Source organism: Parus major, chromosome 26, assembly GCF_001522545.3.
Source record: "Parus major isolate Abel chromosome 26, Parus_major1.1, whole genome shotgun sequence".
Classification (NCBI taxonomy): Eukaryota; Metazoa; Chordata; class Aves; order Passeriformes; family Paridae; genus Parus; species Parus major.
Window position 1 is genome coordinate 1,111,855 of NC_031795.1, and position 15,345 is coordinate 1,127,199.

At 47.1% G+C, this 15,345-nt stretch overlaps 1 protein-coding gene across 3 annotated transcripts in view; it reads right to left on the minus strand.

Moving 5' to 3' along the window:
• KLHL12 (kelch like family member 12) overlaps positions 1-15,345 on the minus strand; it is a 25,829-nt gene that overhangs the window by 10,146 nt on the left and 338 nt on the right. For all 3 annotated transcript variants that reach the window (XR_001525072.1, XM_015650877.1, XM_019009020.1), the window contains exons 2-6: positions 15,109-15,306; positions 8,212-8,365; positions 7,201-7,418; positions 4,024-4,173; positions 2,231-2,345 (exon numbers count right to left, since the gene is read on the minus strand). Coding sequence is in view for 2 of the 3 variants with exons in the window: in XM_015650877.1 (XP_015506363.1) it covers positions 2,231-2,345; positions 4,024-4,173; positions 7,201-7,418; positions 8,212-8,365; positions 15,109-15,306 (835 nt within the window). In the remaining variant the exon portion in view is untranslated. The remainder of the gene's footprint in view (positions 1-2,230; positions 2,346-4,023; positions 4,174-7,200; positions 7,419-8,211; positions 8,366-15,108; positions 15,307-15,345) is intronic.

Consider the following 15,345-nt stretch of genomic DNA (forward strand, 5'->3'; position numbering starts at 1 on the left):
AGGTTTAGAACACCTCAGCATCCCCTTGATTCCTTGGGCCTTTTCTGGAACAGGGAGTTTATCACTAGAATTTAGGTTTAGAATACCTCAGCATCTCCTTGATTCCTTGGGCCCTTTCTGGAACAGGGAGTTTATCACTAGAATTTAGGTTTAGAACACCTCAGCATCCCCTTGATTCCTTGGGCCCTTTCTGGAACAGGGAGTTTAGCACTAGAATTTAGGGCTGTCCAGCCTTTCATTGCACAAGGACCAAACACCAAGCAACAAACATTTAACAAGATTTTGTCTGTCACAAAGCAGAAAAGCTGCCACCTCAGATGAAGAATAATATAAAAAATAACTGGGAAGGATTCACAAGAGCTTCAACATCTTGGAAAGCCTCCTTTCCAGTAAGACAACTAAAAGTGCAATCACTTCAGTTCCTCCCATGCAAAGTTAACACATGCCTTGACCACAGTTTGTGACACATTGCTGATATCAGATGGTATGGAATCAATTAAAGCAGCTAGGGCTGAATCCAAAGGATGAACCTCAGCAATAATGTGAAGTTTTAACCTGTACAATTAGATAACAAAACAGTTTTTTAATGTCTTTTTAATCAGGTAAAGTATTTCAATTAATAAAATGAAATATGTTTTTCTAAAAATCATAAAATCACAAAATGGTTTGTGTTGGAAAGGACTTGAAAGTTCATGCCATGAGAAAGCCAGCCACTCCCTGCCATGTTCAGGGACACATTCCACTAGCCCAGGCTGCTCCAAGCCCCATCCTATGGATGCTAAATGCAAGTAGAAAGCAGGAGCACAGTGTCCATGGAAAAGCAGACCACATAACTTTCTCAGGCTGGCCTGAGAAAGCGGCCTGGGAAAACATAAGGAGGAATCAAAACAATCCTTAGAGATAGAAAACAGCCTTGCAGGTGCTTTATCTGTCTGTAAAAGATCTGGGGTAATAAACCTTGCTCTCCTGTTCAAGAGAGTCCCAATATAGTGCAACACCATCCAGCCTGGCCTTGGACACTCGCAGGGATGGGGCAGCCACAGCTTCTCTGGGCACCCTGTGCCAGGGCCTCACCATCCTCTCAGGGGAAAATTTCTTCCCTAGATTTCCCTTCTTTCAATGTGAAACCATTCCCCACTGTCCCACTGCTGCAGTTTCTGATGAAGAGTCCCTTTCTGGCTCCTTGTTGGATCCCTTTAGATACTGGAAGTCTGATATCAGGGACAGGCTGAGCTGAAGTGCAGGTCTTTGAAACTGGCATAGGAATTCCCACAAAATGTGCTGAGGCCTGGACTATGCAGGAACAGCATAACAACATTCCTTTCAGGCCAGAAAAGTCTGATCAGTATGTCCCTGACAAACCTAATCTGTCCTCCTCCTTTTGAGGTTAAACTGCTTTCTGTCCCCTAAAACAGGTCAGAAAGGGATTTTGGGGTCTCTCTCCACACCTGCAGTAGCACTGGAGAACACACAGGCAGGATTCCTTGCAGGGTCCATGCTGGCATTGATGGCAGTGCCCTGGGAGTGCACCAGGACACAGGCACAGCACAGTCAGTCTGACAGAAGCAGCCAGTAAAATACTTTTCCTTCTTCTGTAGGACATTCCTACATTTATGTTGCTCTTGCATGTTCATGGCCCTAAGACAAACATTTTCTGAACAATTCAGTGACAGTGTTTGGTAGGAGTTACTGAAATAAAGGAAGATATCATCATTTATTTACCTTAACAAGGCTAGGGAGAAAAAAACCCACACCTCTAAAGGGTAAGAGGGATATCCCCATCTCCCTCCTTGCACCTTCCCCTGTTCTGTTTGCTGTGGAAACTTGCTGTCACTGTAAGGCAGCTGTTACTCACCTCACAGCTCAGTTTTGGACTCTGATACCTGCCTCTTGAGATAGGAAGAAACTCTTCCAACAGTTCTTTCACAGCTGCATGCTGGGACAAAACTATCTGCAGGCACCAGCAACTCAGGAAACTGGTTATAAGGCCACAGCAGGGGTCTGGGTTTAAGGGCCATCAGCTACTCCCCACACTGGCACTAAACAATTGTGCTCTGTAGAAGAGGCACCTCTGTCCTTTGCTCCAGTCCCTTCTCTGTCCCACTGGGGACTTGGGATGACGAGTTACTGCTGTTAGGAACATCAACACAATCACAAGGCACTAGACAATGTGTCTGACACACCTGCCAGTGCCCTGGCCCCTCTCAGGGTCCCTTCCCCTGCTGCTCACCCAGACGTGCTCGTGTCCTGGGTCCTTGCATCTGGCTCCGCAGCTCGGGCCGAAGGTGGAATTTCTTGGCTTCGTCTACGAGGTCTCTGCACTGCAGGCTGCAGCGTATGAAAGGCTGGGGAGAAACATGACTCACTGGTACATGAAATGTATTTTAAGAAACCTCAGAAGAACTGTCCTAAAGCCAACTCTCATCAGCTCAGACAGCATGAAAAGGACTTGTGTGCAGGTCCTGGTGGAGACACGGCACGCAGGGAAGTGCAAAGGCAACTGAAGACCAGACTGCAGCTAAGAAGATACAGCTCCATCCTCAGAGTCTGGCACTGAAGGCTCCTTAAGGAAAATGGCTGCATTGGAACACTAAGGAAAAGCCACTTCTGCTCCATTTAAGCCAGTAGAAGTATGACTAGGAAGGGGAACTGGCAGTGAAAGCACACATAACTTGTCCTGTACCTGCCATTGGAGAAGAGATGGGGTGCACAGCACAGTTAAACTATTCAGCTGATTTACTGCCCTGATCACTGTGCCCACGGGACATGGAGCTGTGAAGAGGCAACAGGAGCACTGAGGTCTTGTTGAAGATTGAAGGGCACCCAAGGACAGCCTTGTCTCCTTCCAAGTGCTGTGTAATTCCCTTCTCTAGCTGAGGGCCTGGAGCAACTTCCCTTCAGCTCAGCAGTCATTTCCCCTTGGGTGTTGGGTGTACATGTTGCTTCAGAAAGCTCAGATTTTGTTCAGATTCTGCAGGTTCCTGGTGTTTGTGTGAGGCAGCCACATGGAGCCAACACTGCTCTCCACGCTGCCCCAAGCTGAGGATGTGCCACCAGTGTGTGGCACTGCCAGACTGGACAGGTCACCCTGCACATTCAGGCTGAGAGCTGAGGGCTGTACACACTCTGTCTCGGGCTGGATTTGGAACAGATCTATTTGTTTTGGTACCAGTCCCTTTTCCATTAGCTTCAATTTCAGTTTGAAGTGGACCATGACAATCTGACTGAACACCCTTTAGCTCTGGCACAACCTAACACAACCATTAGGTTGTCGTGATTTAGTAAAATCCATAATCTATCACATCTGAGATGACTGTTGCTAAACCAGCCTTTTCCTGACCTAGAGAAATGACTGTCATTCACTATTCAGCACCAAGTGACAAGGGATAATAATCCTTGAGTTCATCCTATCACCATCTAACCTGAAGGCTGGTTTGACCTTCTCTGGGCCTCCTTTTGAAATCTTGCCTGGGGTCAGCATCACTTCCTGTCTGGAATTAAAACTTGCCCTGAAAAGCTTAATTGTCTCTTTACATCACCCCCATTTTGGGTTGGCTCTGCAGCATCCCAGAACAAAAAGCAGCAGTGTAAGCCATGGCTCTTGGCTGTGTGTTGGTCCTGGACCCACACAGCTGCTGTCTTTCTCACTTGAGCACTTGCTGGCCTTCTGCACCTTCTGAGGAGCCATGACCTCCCTGAGGTCCATGCCAGCAATCTTCAGCCTGGGGAAGGGGACCTGCCAGTGCTTAGGAATGAAGGCAGAAAGCACTTGTTGGAGACTGTGAGAGATGACAACAGAAAGGTGCTGTGGATTTGTGCAGAGACAGCTGGAGAGGGCACCCTGCGGCTGCAGAGCGGGATGCTGTGACTGCTGGCACAGCAAACACTGCTGAGTGTGACAGCAGCACTGCAGCTGAGCAGGAACAGCTCCACGGTGTCACCATCAAACAGTGGCAGCAGAGAAAGAGCTCTGAGCTCTGCAGGCCAGCAGAGCCCGGCAGGAGCAGGCAGGGAGCGCCGTACCTCGGTGTCGATGACGTCCGTGATGTAGCGCGGGGTGAGCAGCGGCATCCGCACGTACTGCAGCAGCTCCGGCAGCGACGCCTCTCGCTCCTTCTTGGAGTGTTTCACCCAGTTTATCACGGCCTCGAACACCGGCTCCTCCGAGTCCACCTGCAACAGGAGCCACATCCTGATCACCTGACAGCCTGACACTGCAGCTGCTGCCACAGAGCACACAATGCCCAGGCTGTTGCACTGCTTCACACGAGCAAGGGAGCAGGACACGTCAGCTACGTGTGTCTCAGGGAAATCCCCAGAACCACACTGAATCCCTCACTTTCTTTTCCTTAAACCTGCGTTTGCTTTTTCCCCTGCAGCTGAGATCAACAATGGGCAGTCCAAGCCCCAGAGCAGTGTTAGGTTGTGGAGCAGAGCCTGGAGCTGAGAGCACCATCCACTGAGCAGTGGGAACTCAGAGGAGAGCTCCCCCAGCTCTCTGGAGCAGGAGCTGTGATCCTGCAAAATTCCAAGTGCTATCAAAGAGATGATCTGAATCCTTCTGTTTCCTTTGCACAGCAAACTGCTTAGGCCCTGGCAGCCCTGTGCCCACACACTGCTCCTCAGACACTCCAGCCAGAGCAGGTACATTTAAGGTATCTTTTTATTTCAATCCACCTTTTAAAAACCACAAAGGATTTCAGAGTGGAGAATCCCAGGGCATGAACGTTACTGTTTATTTCTACTGTTTATTTGATTTTATCACTAGTTTATTTCTGTCTTCATTTAGGACATGTTGGTGCTTACACCACTTCTGGGAGATTACACTGACTAAACCATCCAAATTTGATACTGTTAGAGAACCACAGGTGCTTTGGGACACCTCCTATTACCAAAAGCAAAAGAATGGTAAAAATCTCTATTATATATTACTTAGAGTTTGTTTTCTTTTTGCACATCTATCAGATCATCCAATGTAAAAGGAAATCAGACGTGAATTTATTATCACAAAGTCTGTTAACTGAGACTAAATATGAAGATAAAATAAGAGCCTGTGATGAAAGGACTGAGCTTTCCCACCAGCCTATGACTGGTCCCCTTTGAAGTCCAGTTTGAAGCTGTCAGGCAGAATGTTTTGAAGCAGAGAGCCATAGAGGTTAATTATGTAAAGCATTCTTCTATGCCATTGTTTTATATTTGTTACAATGTAATTTGGAATGGCCTCTTTTTCTTGGAATTACAGGGAAAGGACAATTAGAGCTCACAAAAGGAGAGCAGACTACTGTATTGTTTCCAATTTCCCCACCTCCTCTTTAAATCCAATAATCCTGTGTTGATTTATTCCCTCCTGAACTGTATGTCCTCAGATATATTTAACAGTTTTACTGTTCATTAGATCATTTATGTTTTCTGATAAATGATGAGTAACACTAAGTGCAGGATCACAGAGGGGACCTGTCATTGCACTTCTTGAGCAGCCCAGAGATTTTCTGAGGGTGTTCCCTCACCATGCTCTTGATTCCACACAGCACCTCTGTGCTGGCACAGGAGGAGAGAGATCTGCTCCTCATCCCAGGCTGGTTTGGGTTGGAAGGGACTTTAAAGCCCATCCTATTCCACCCCCTGCCATGGGCAGGACACCTTCCACCATCCCAGGCTGCTCCAAGCCCCATCCAGCCTGGCCTTGGACACTTCCAGGGATGGGGCAGCCACAGCTGCTCTGGGCAACCTGTGCCAGGGCCTCCCCACCCTCACAGGGAGGAATTCCTTCCCAACATCAAGTCTAAATATCTTCTATTTAAAACTGTTACCCCTTGTCCTATCACTCTCTGCTCACTTAAAAAGTCACTGTTCCTCTTTTTTATAAGCCCCTTTATAAGCTCTCCCTGGAGCTGTGTCTTCTCCAGGTGAACACCCCCAGCTCTCCCAGCCTGGCTCCAGAGCAGAGGGGCTCCAGCCCTCAGAGCATCTCCATGGCCTCCTCTGGACCTTTTCTAACAGGTCCACATGTTTCTTGTGCTGAGAACCCCAGATCTGAACACAACACTCCAGGTGAGGTCTCACAAGGACAGAGAAGAGGGTGAGAATCCCCTCCTTTGATCTATTTACATACTCTACCACATATCCTTAAGGTACAACAGTGCATGCCCAACAAACTGTCTGCTGCAAGATCTGAGCCAGCCCTTCCAATCCACAAGAAATGTCACTTTTCCCAAGCAGATTATCCAAGAAGCTTGGCTGGGTCATTCTGAAGCTCCTCATTATTTTCCTCCCAGCCCAGAAGCTGCTCTCAGTATCATCACAACCCACAGGAGCTCAGCCCCTCACAGCACAAAACTTCAGCCTGTCAAACACCAAACACAGCCTTCTCCTCTGCAGATCCCAGCTGGAGCCAGCTCCTTCACCACTGGCTCACATGCTCTTTCTCAAGCAGCCTCATTAACAAGGGGATCTTGGCATGGCTGAAGAGCACTTTCAAAGAATACATCAACAATTATCCTCTGGCTACTCCTGTACTGGCTTTTCAAGAATCCCACCAAAGATATTCCATACACTGGTTTACTTCCAAGCATTCCTGTTCCCCTGACCTCTGAGCAGTGGTTGCTTCAAGCCTTTCAACTGCAGTGAACATCAGCTCTTGACAAAATCCACCTCAACAGATAATCAAGCTCTCTCCTCATTACCAGGGAATGTTCAACTTATTCATACAAAAGCTGTAAAAATGTATTTGACATGTTCCAGTCACATAGCACATCCTCCAGAAGCTGACCTTCAGGGAACTAAATCTCCCTGCAACCTCCTGCAGGGTCACACCACCCTGCACCATCCCAGGGTTCCTTGTGCTGCTGATCAGCAGGCAAACAGAATTTAAAGCTTGGGGCTATTTCTGAAATGCAGCCATTGAGACAATTTATCCTCTCCAGAAAAAGGAGGGAATGAAGGGCCAATAACTGCAAAGGGAACTAACTCACTGTCATTGACTTGCAAGAAACACTTGTGTGACAACAAATTCTTAGAGAAGTTACATGGTATTGATAAAATTACAAGCTAGCAAAAATAAAAATAGACGGTTCTTGAAAATTAAACTTCAAGTTCAGGAAGGGTGTGAGGAGTCCACGCCAGGAGTATGGACTAATTACTGACTGGTTTCAATGTTTTACTTCAATGCTTTGCATAGTAATGGTACTTTTCAGGTTTTACCTGAATTTCATCACACTTGATGAGCTTTTCAACCTCTTCTTGATTTAAGAGGATAAACTCTTCATGCTGAACCACCTCTGGAAAATGTTTCTGGCTGAAGACCTCTGCAGCTTGCATTAGATCCACACAATTGTGTGTCTCAGCAAAATCCCGAATGCCCAAACAATTTGATGGATCCAGCTGGCTTTCTAGAAACTCACAGCAAGCTTGTTTCACACCTATGGAAAATTGGAGGGGTGAATGAGCACTGCATGCTTACTATCAATCCACTGCTTTGGCAAGGGCTTCAAGAAAGAAAGTTCTAAGTAATAAGAAAAATCCAATTCAGATAACAAGTATTACAGAAACACACACATGCATGTATTGCTTTGGGGACTGTGAAGACACTTGGAGCAGCCAGACCACGTTTTGGGCTGGTTTGAGCTCTGGCTGTTCTATTCCAGTGAAAAAATTACATCAATTGGATAGTAGGAAGACTCCAATGTGAGCTGTAATCAGCTGCATGGATTATAAACCACTAATGTGTCTGCTAGTGGATATAGCACCAGATTTCTAGGTCTATGATAACTTTTGGGTAAGTTGTCTGGGATTTGGGGTAATTGTCCAGGCTAGCTCCACAGGTGCATGTACAATGACAACAACCAGTCTGTTACTGACCCAGACATACTGTGATGGCAGCTCAAATGACATCCAGGATTGCTTATTATAATAATGTAACTGAGCTGTAACATTTATGTGCTACACAACTCACAATTCCTCTTGGGAATATTCCTGCAGAAGTACAGTAACCCAAAGAATGGAACCTGTTTTACCATTTTATTTTGCACCCAAATCTGTTCCGCTACCAATGAGGTACTCTACATCTACCACAGCACACAAGAAAAGCGATGTTTGATGTAACTACTTATAAATATTATTCCTCTGCCCATCTCTCTTCCATGCACATAGGGTCAAACAAACCAAATCTCTAAATAGCAGCAATGATGCAATTTGTGCTAATCCTTGAATTACCTTTCAGCTGAAGCAGACATGCTGCTGGCAGCAATTCTTGGACGTTTTCTACTGTCACATGCACAGTTTCTGTATATACAAAGTCCAGCAGGATTTCCATGGTGGAGGCTGTCAGGCCCTGGATATCCACACAGGGTTTATCTTTCTCTGAGAGCTGTAAATAAAAAGGGAGACACAGCTTTATTTTTCATTAATGTAATCAGAAAGCCCACAACACTCAGCAGGTTTGAAAATAAGATCTGTCAGAGAATTCAACATAGGTCTTGCTTTCTATTCTGGTGCTCACTGAAAAGATATAAGGAAGGAGGGAATTTCCCTACAGAATTCACTTACAGAATGAGTAAGTGATAAAGTTCTTTATGGATCAAAAGGACAGTCACACTGTACAGTAAAACCTGTGAGCTGAGATCTGAGTCAGCAGAGAATACATGTCACCTGTGCAAGACAACTAAACTCCTCCATCAGTACTCCAGCTTTACTCCAAGGGAATTCCTCCATGAGCTGGATGTGTGTGACACGCTGCAGCTCCCATGGAGTCCCCACCTGAGTGTTGGTCCTTTAACACAGTGTGAAAGAGGCCAATCCACACCCAGAGTGCAGGAATTTGATTCATTTCAGTTCAGCACAGAAAGAGGGGCTGGAGGCCAATCCCCAAAGCCAGCACATGACTGGCAAAACTGTTTACTATTTATACATTGTAGCAAACAAAGGTATTAATGTTTATTGGCACAAGATACCTAGTTCTCTTATTGATTAGCCTTCTATCTCCTACTGGTTAACGATTTCCTTGCTTCTTAGGCTGATTAGTCCCATGCTCAGTCCTTCTCTTCCTCTGGGTCAGGGGACTTCTGGAGTCAGTGGCTGTGAGTCAGTGGTTATGACATGCCCCTGTTGGAATTACCTTCTACCCATTCAGAGCTGAATTCAGCACAGCTGCTGAGGTGACTTTATCAATTTCTTCCTTATTTTGAGAGTTTTGCCAAGTGTCTCTGTGGCCCAGAAATCTGGCATCTCTGTGCCCCCTACTAGGAGGACATCCTTCTGCCTGAGCTGGGCGTGTCCAACCCTAAACCTGAACAAGTCAATTCTACTGACAAGTAATTTTCCTTTCCAGCACCTGGACATCTTCACCACTCCCCTTTAAAACCAAACCAAAGAAAAAGCTTTCTCAACCTGTCAGTTTCCTGATTCATTCTTCAAGCTTATGGTGAATTTCATTCCTAAAATGAAATTAAGTAAAATGACAGTTTGTGCAATGATGGCACTTACTTACACAATCCAGACTTTGTCCTCTGACTATTTTATCACCTCTATGATTAATTTTGGAATAATTATTTTTTTCCAAGGAACATTATCCTCTCAGTGGTCAATCTTTGGGAATAGCAAATACTGTGAATCCATCAAATTTGCACAAAACAGATTACATTTCACAAAGCATCAGTTTTATGGTTCAGTGCCTCCAGCACAGAGCTGCTGGCAGAGCACTCAATGATTCCTGACCAGTGGACTGGCTGGTGGGCTCACCAATCACACCCTGCACATTGCTGCCAGCTCAGCAGCATGGCTGCACCTCAAGAGATAATAATCTTCCTGTGGCATGCTACAAAACCAGCCCCTGACTTCTGGAATAGTCAGCACCAGTGCAAGCACAATGCAGATGAAATCCCATGGCTTCTCCTTCCAAAAATGAGCCCAAAGTGGGTACAGCCAGTTGGGCAGAGGCTCAGGGAGCAGAAAGTATGGCCAAAACACCATCACTGAACTTCATATCTGCTACAGCTGGGGAAAAGGTGATACAGAATACAGAAAATAAGAGCAGTGGAAGCTACTCCTGCAGAGGCACTCCATGACACAGCAGAGATGTCTGCTGGGACTGAACCCTGCCTATGATGCAGAGATACATTTGCAGTAATGGTGACCCTCAAAGGAATTTGAGGCAAGAGGCATTTCAAATCTGTTGACTCAGTGAACAAACTTTATGGCTTCCAAAGTCAGGAAGGAGCAGCAAATTACCTTGTCTGACCTGCTGTGTGACAGACCAGGCATTGCATTCAGAAGCTAAAACCAGTTCCTGCCTTGGGCCAGACAAAACATTCCTGAAACAAGACTAAGCTGTTTGTACCACAAAGGACACAGATGCTACCAAAGTTCAGAACTGATCAGACAAGACATACAGATGATTCCAATGAGCAAATGCAGACATAAACCATACACATTTAGGATCAAAGATGTTACAAACTTCTATTGACCTCCTGATAGCTGTAAGCATCAGTTCTTCACATTATCAGCCTGGAGCTGATAAAGAAGCTCCTGACCCACAATCAACCAGCCACACACATACTCTCTTTATATTGCTGACCACAACATAAAGCATGAGGACAACCATATCATAGAGATGATTACTTCCTGCTTCCCTTGTATTTCTGCTACACTCCACTACTCAGTTGTTATTTTGCTCAGTTTACTCACATGCTAAGAATGCCTAGAAGGAAGGAAGGATTTCATGTAACTTCACCTGATGTGTGTGATGCAGAATTGGGATCCTAACATCATACCTTAGAGAAGGATCTCAGTGACAGAATACAGACAACTTGGTTCTGAACACAGAATCATGGAATGGTCTTGGTTGGAAGGGACCTCCTGTGGACACTCTCTGTCAGTTTGAAGCCATTCCCCCTTCTCCTGTAATCCCAATGAAAACAGTCTCTCAACATCTTTCTGCTTGGTTCCCTTCAGGTACTGGAAGGCCACCCCAGAACCTTGTCCAGACTCAAGAATCCTAATTCTTCTCAGCCTTTCAGACTCATGAAGACGCTGAGCTGAGCTCCAGCCTGTGTGTGCAGCATTAGAGAACTGCCTGCAGTGCTCAGGGCTGGGCTGCTGGGGCACAGACTGACTCTTGTTCATCCATGCAGCCACATACTTGGACTCAGAATGCAAGGTGATGCTCACAGAATGCCAACCAACACGCAGGCCAGGCAGCTGTCCTCTCCAAGGTGTTCACTGCTCACTTTTGAGGTTGTTCTGTGGTATCACACAGAATCTCTGCTGTCAGAATTTCAGATCGGTTTCCCACTTTTTTGTTTAATATCAGAGCTCTGCTCACTCTCCCTGAAGGAAGTAAAGTAGCCAGGGATTGATACACCCTTATACAAGCACATTTCTAACATCATATGAAGTGTGCAGCAGTATAGATCCCAAAATCAACTGCAGCATCCAGGAAAACAACTAAGGAGAGTCACTTTGAGGCCTCAGGAGTTTTACCTCAAGATGTCCAAGGTGCTGAAAGCCTTAAGGCAGGGGCTGCAGGTTACAGCTCTTTTGAGAAACACAATGTTGCTTTTTCCATTCCATCCATAATCACTGAGCTGGGTTTAGCTGGGGCAGAGTTAATTTCCTTCCCAGCGGCTGGCACGGGGCTGTATTTTGGATTTGTGCTGAATGTAGGGATGATAATGGAGATGTTTTTGTTATTGCTGAGCAGTGGTCACACACAGCCAAGGCCTTTTCTGCTTTTCACAGTGCCAGGCTGGCGAGGGGGCTGGGGGAGCACGGGAAGCTGGGAGGAGACACAGCAGGGACAGATGACCCAAAGTGATCAAAGGCATGTTCCAGACCATACCACATCACCCTCAGGATGTAAAGTGGGGGGCAGAAGGAAGGAGGGGGAGGGATGTTTGGAGTGATGGTGTTTGTCTTCTCAAGTCACTGTTATGTGCCATGGAACCCTGCTCTCTGTGGGATGGCTGAACACCTGCCTGTCCATGGGAAATGGAGTGAATTCCTGGTTTTGCTTTGTTTGCATGTGTGGCTTTTGCTTTCCATATTAAACTGTTTTTATCTCAACCCACAAATTTTCCCTTTTACCCTTCTGACTCTCTCCCTGATCCTGCTGGTGGGGGAGCAAGACAGGGCTCTGAGGGGCTTGGCTGCTGCCTGGGGCTAAACCACAACAATTATGCAGGAGAATGGGTCTAAAATTTTGCAACTCCTTTCTTGCCCAAGGCTACTTCTTGTTTTTGTCTTTACTAATGCAGATACACAAAAGTACACTCGAATAAACCCCAATTTCTTCTCACAGGGGAAGAGAAATGCTGGCATGACAGTGCTAATGTGCTATACCCTGGAGAGCAATTACTGTGCAGGGAAGTTGACCATGTAAGAACCAGGAAACACCAGTTGTTTTCTTTCAGAATAGTATTTCTCTGTTCTGGGGGGAAAGAACCCTTCAATTCCTAGAACATAGCCTTCAAGAGAAGACAGAACTGTTTCTTTCTGAGGTGGAGCCAGTGATCAGCTCTTAAAAGATCCCAAGTTATGTTAACTTGGCCAAACAAAGACAAATACCAGTGCTCAACCAAGATCCAGGGGAAATAAAACTGTTCTGCAATTTTCACTATGAGGAACAACCCTGTAGGTAAAACTGATGGTGCTTCAGTTTTCCTGCACCACTCAGCACAGGGGCAAAATGTTGTAAAAAGCCTGGGGTTCATCAGGTGATCAGTGGCTTCTCCTCATTCCGTAAAACAGGAACAGAAAATGGGAAGAAATTAATACTAAACTAGATTGAGAATGTTTTAAAATGTTAAAAATCAGAAGTGAGAGGAGGAAGGAAACTTGAGACACAGAGAGGCAAAGGCAGTTTTTTTTATGACAACAGTATCTGCTGACAGTCTCAGTGTCAGTCTGGCCATGCACAGATGTGACACCAGGAATACTGTGGCATAAGCCCAGGATAAAAGGCTAGGAATGCCATGGCATAACCCCAAGATCAATTCTGAGCAAAGCCTCGTGCAGTCCAACCTGGTGCATCAGAGAAGCCAAGCAGGTCCCATTTCCCCAGGAGGAAAGCAATGGAGTGCCAAAGAAGCCCTGGCAGGGTGTGTCAGTCCATGACACCACACACAATCTAAGCTCCCTGGCGTCCCAGCCTGGCCAAACTCTGCACCCACAAGTGCCTGGAGATTGTCCAAGCACTGTCCCATCACAGGCCTCGACACACTTGTTGCTGACACACACAGGAAACAAGTGCACTCTCAGGCTTCCCTTCCTGGAAGGAAGCTCTCCCACAAACACTCTGTAATTGTGTGCCCCTTGGCAGGGTGGTCACTTCAGGCTTTCCATAACAAAGAAGCAAGTTTGGAAGAAACACAAACTAAGCAAAAGAAAAAAAAACATTAAAGCAGGGGCAGTGTGGAAGCATGAGAGAGCAAGCAATTCTGCCCACTGAGCACAGGTGTTTGCCCAGGAAAATTTTAATTTCCTAGGAAGATTTACATGTCTGAATGAATTTATGATATTACAGTTAACGTGAGTGTAACAAAACAAGGAGAGACATCTCAGCTCAGACCCAAAGCACACCAACACCCAGCCTTTGTTAGCAGCCACAAAGAACGTTCTGGAGCACAGGGAGTGATTGGATCTCTGCACACTGCCTAGACAAAGTCCAGAAGTCAAAAGCACTGAGAGGATTGTGGAGGCAAACCCAGAGAAGCAGAGATACTCTGCTGTACTGCTGAGCACCTAGAGCTACTAGAAAACAGAGAACTTCAGCCTCCAGGGATTGAATTTGCTTTGTGTGTTTTCTTCATTTAATTGCATTTCCTTTATGCAGAGAAAGAGCACAAACCTGATGAATTTACAAATTTCATGAAGATATGGACAAAAAAAAAGATATTAATCTGTGGTCAGGCCACACATGCATCATTTTGGTTTCTTTGCACAGGACTGTGAAAACTGAGACACCTGCTGCCCCGACAGCACTGACAGCAGTGGGCACACAGCTCTGCCACAGCCTTCATGCCTGGGTAAAACAAAGAAAAATATCATTGTCTGCTGCAATGACTCCTGGGCTAGCAGGGAGGGCTCTAGGACCTGTGAGCTACTTAACAGTGTTTCTCCCTGCTAATGGGGAAGGCGGTAGGATAAGGAAAACATCTTCCATAAGATAATGCTGCAAAGATTGACTCAAACTTATAAAGACAAAGCCAGGCAAAGCATCTGACGTTTAACAGTGAGTGCTAGCTGTAGCTGAAGCAGTGCCTGTCAGTGACTCAGGGAAACTGCACACAGGTACTGCAAGTCTCACAGGAAGGGCTGAGAGCCAAGGTGCTCACAGGTGAGATGTGCTGAGTGCAGCACCTGGCGCTCAGAGCCACCCCAGCCCCAGTGACACCCCCGTGGCAGGAGAGCAGCACAGCTCAGCTCTCAGCCAGTGCCAAGGGGAGGCCACAGCACACATCAAACACCCTCCCCTGCACGGAAAGGGTTGCCCAGACTCCCCAGCACAGCTCCCACAGCTTGGCACCAGGGCAGGAAAGATGCCCAGAACCACAGAAACCACAAATCACCACTAGAAAAATAAGGAAATGTATCAGAACTCTCTGGCTTGGCAGCTCAGCCTGGCAGCTCACTGGGCACAAGGTGGTCACAGCAGACCATGAATCAAGGCCACAGCCCCTACCACAACCTCTTAACTCCCCACTAGGTCACCATAAATGGCTCTGGGGCCACCATAAGAGGACACAGAATCAGCTCGAAGAGCTCCAGGGCCACCAGGACAGAATCCAGAGGGCTCCAGGGCCAGCATGGGGGGGGGATTCAGAGAGACCCGGGGCCACCATGGTTGGACCTCGAGCCCACAGAGAAATCCAGAGCCACCATGGGGGTTCCCGAGGCACCCACAGCCACCATGAAGGGATCAAGAAGCACAACAGGGGCATCCTGAGCAACCACGGGGAGTATCCAGTGGACTCCAGGATCACCACAAGGGGATCCTGAGCCCCCACGGGGGAATCCTGGCCCAGCTGCTGAGCAGCTCAACAGAGAACAGCCCAAGCATTGGGCAGCCCTGCCTCCTCCACCCACGGAGCACCCAGGGCCGGCGGCAGCACCGACCTCGCTGGTGAACATGGCGCAGAAGTAGTCGCTGCAGGCGGCCAGGACGATGCGGTGGGCCGGGAAGTCCTTGTGCTCCACGCGGAGGGTGACGTCGCAGAGCGTGTTGCTCTTACGCAGGGCATTCATGGCGTTGAGGATGGACTTGGCGTGGGAGTTGGTCATGATGTCCTTGGGGGGGGCCATGGCGCGCGGCACCTGCGGGCACAGCCAGCACGGCCACATGGCACGGCGCCC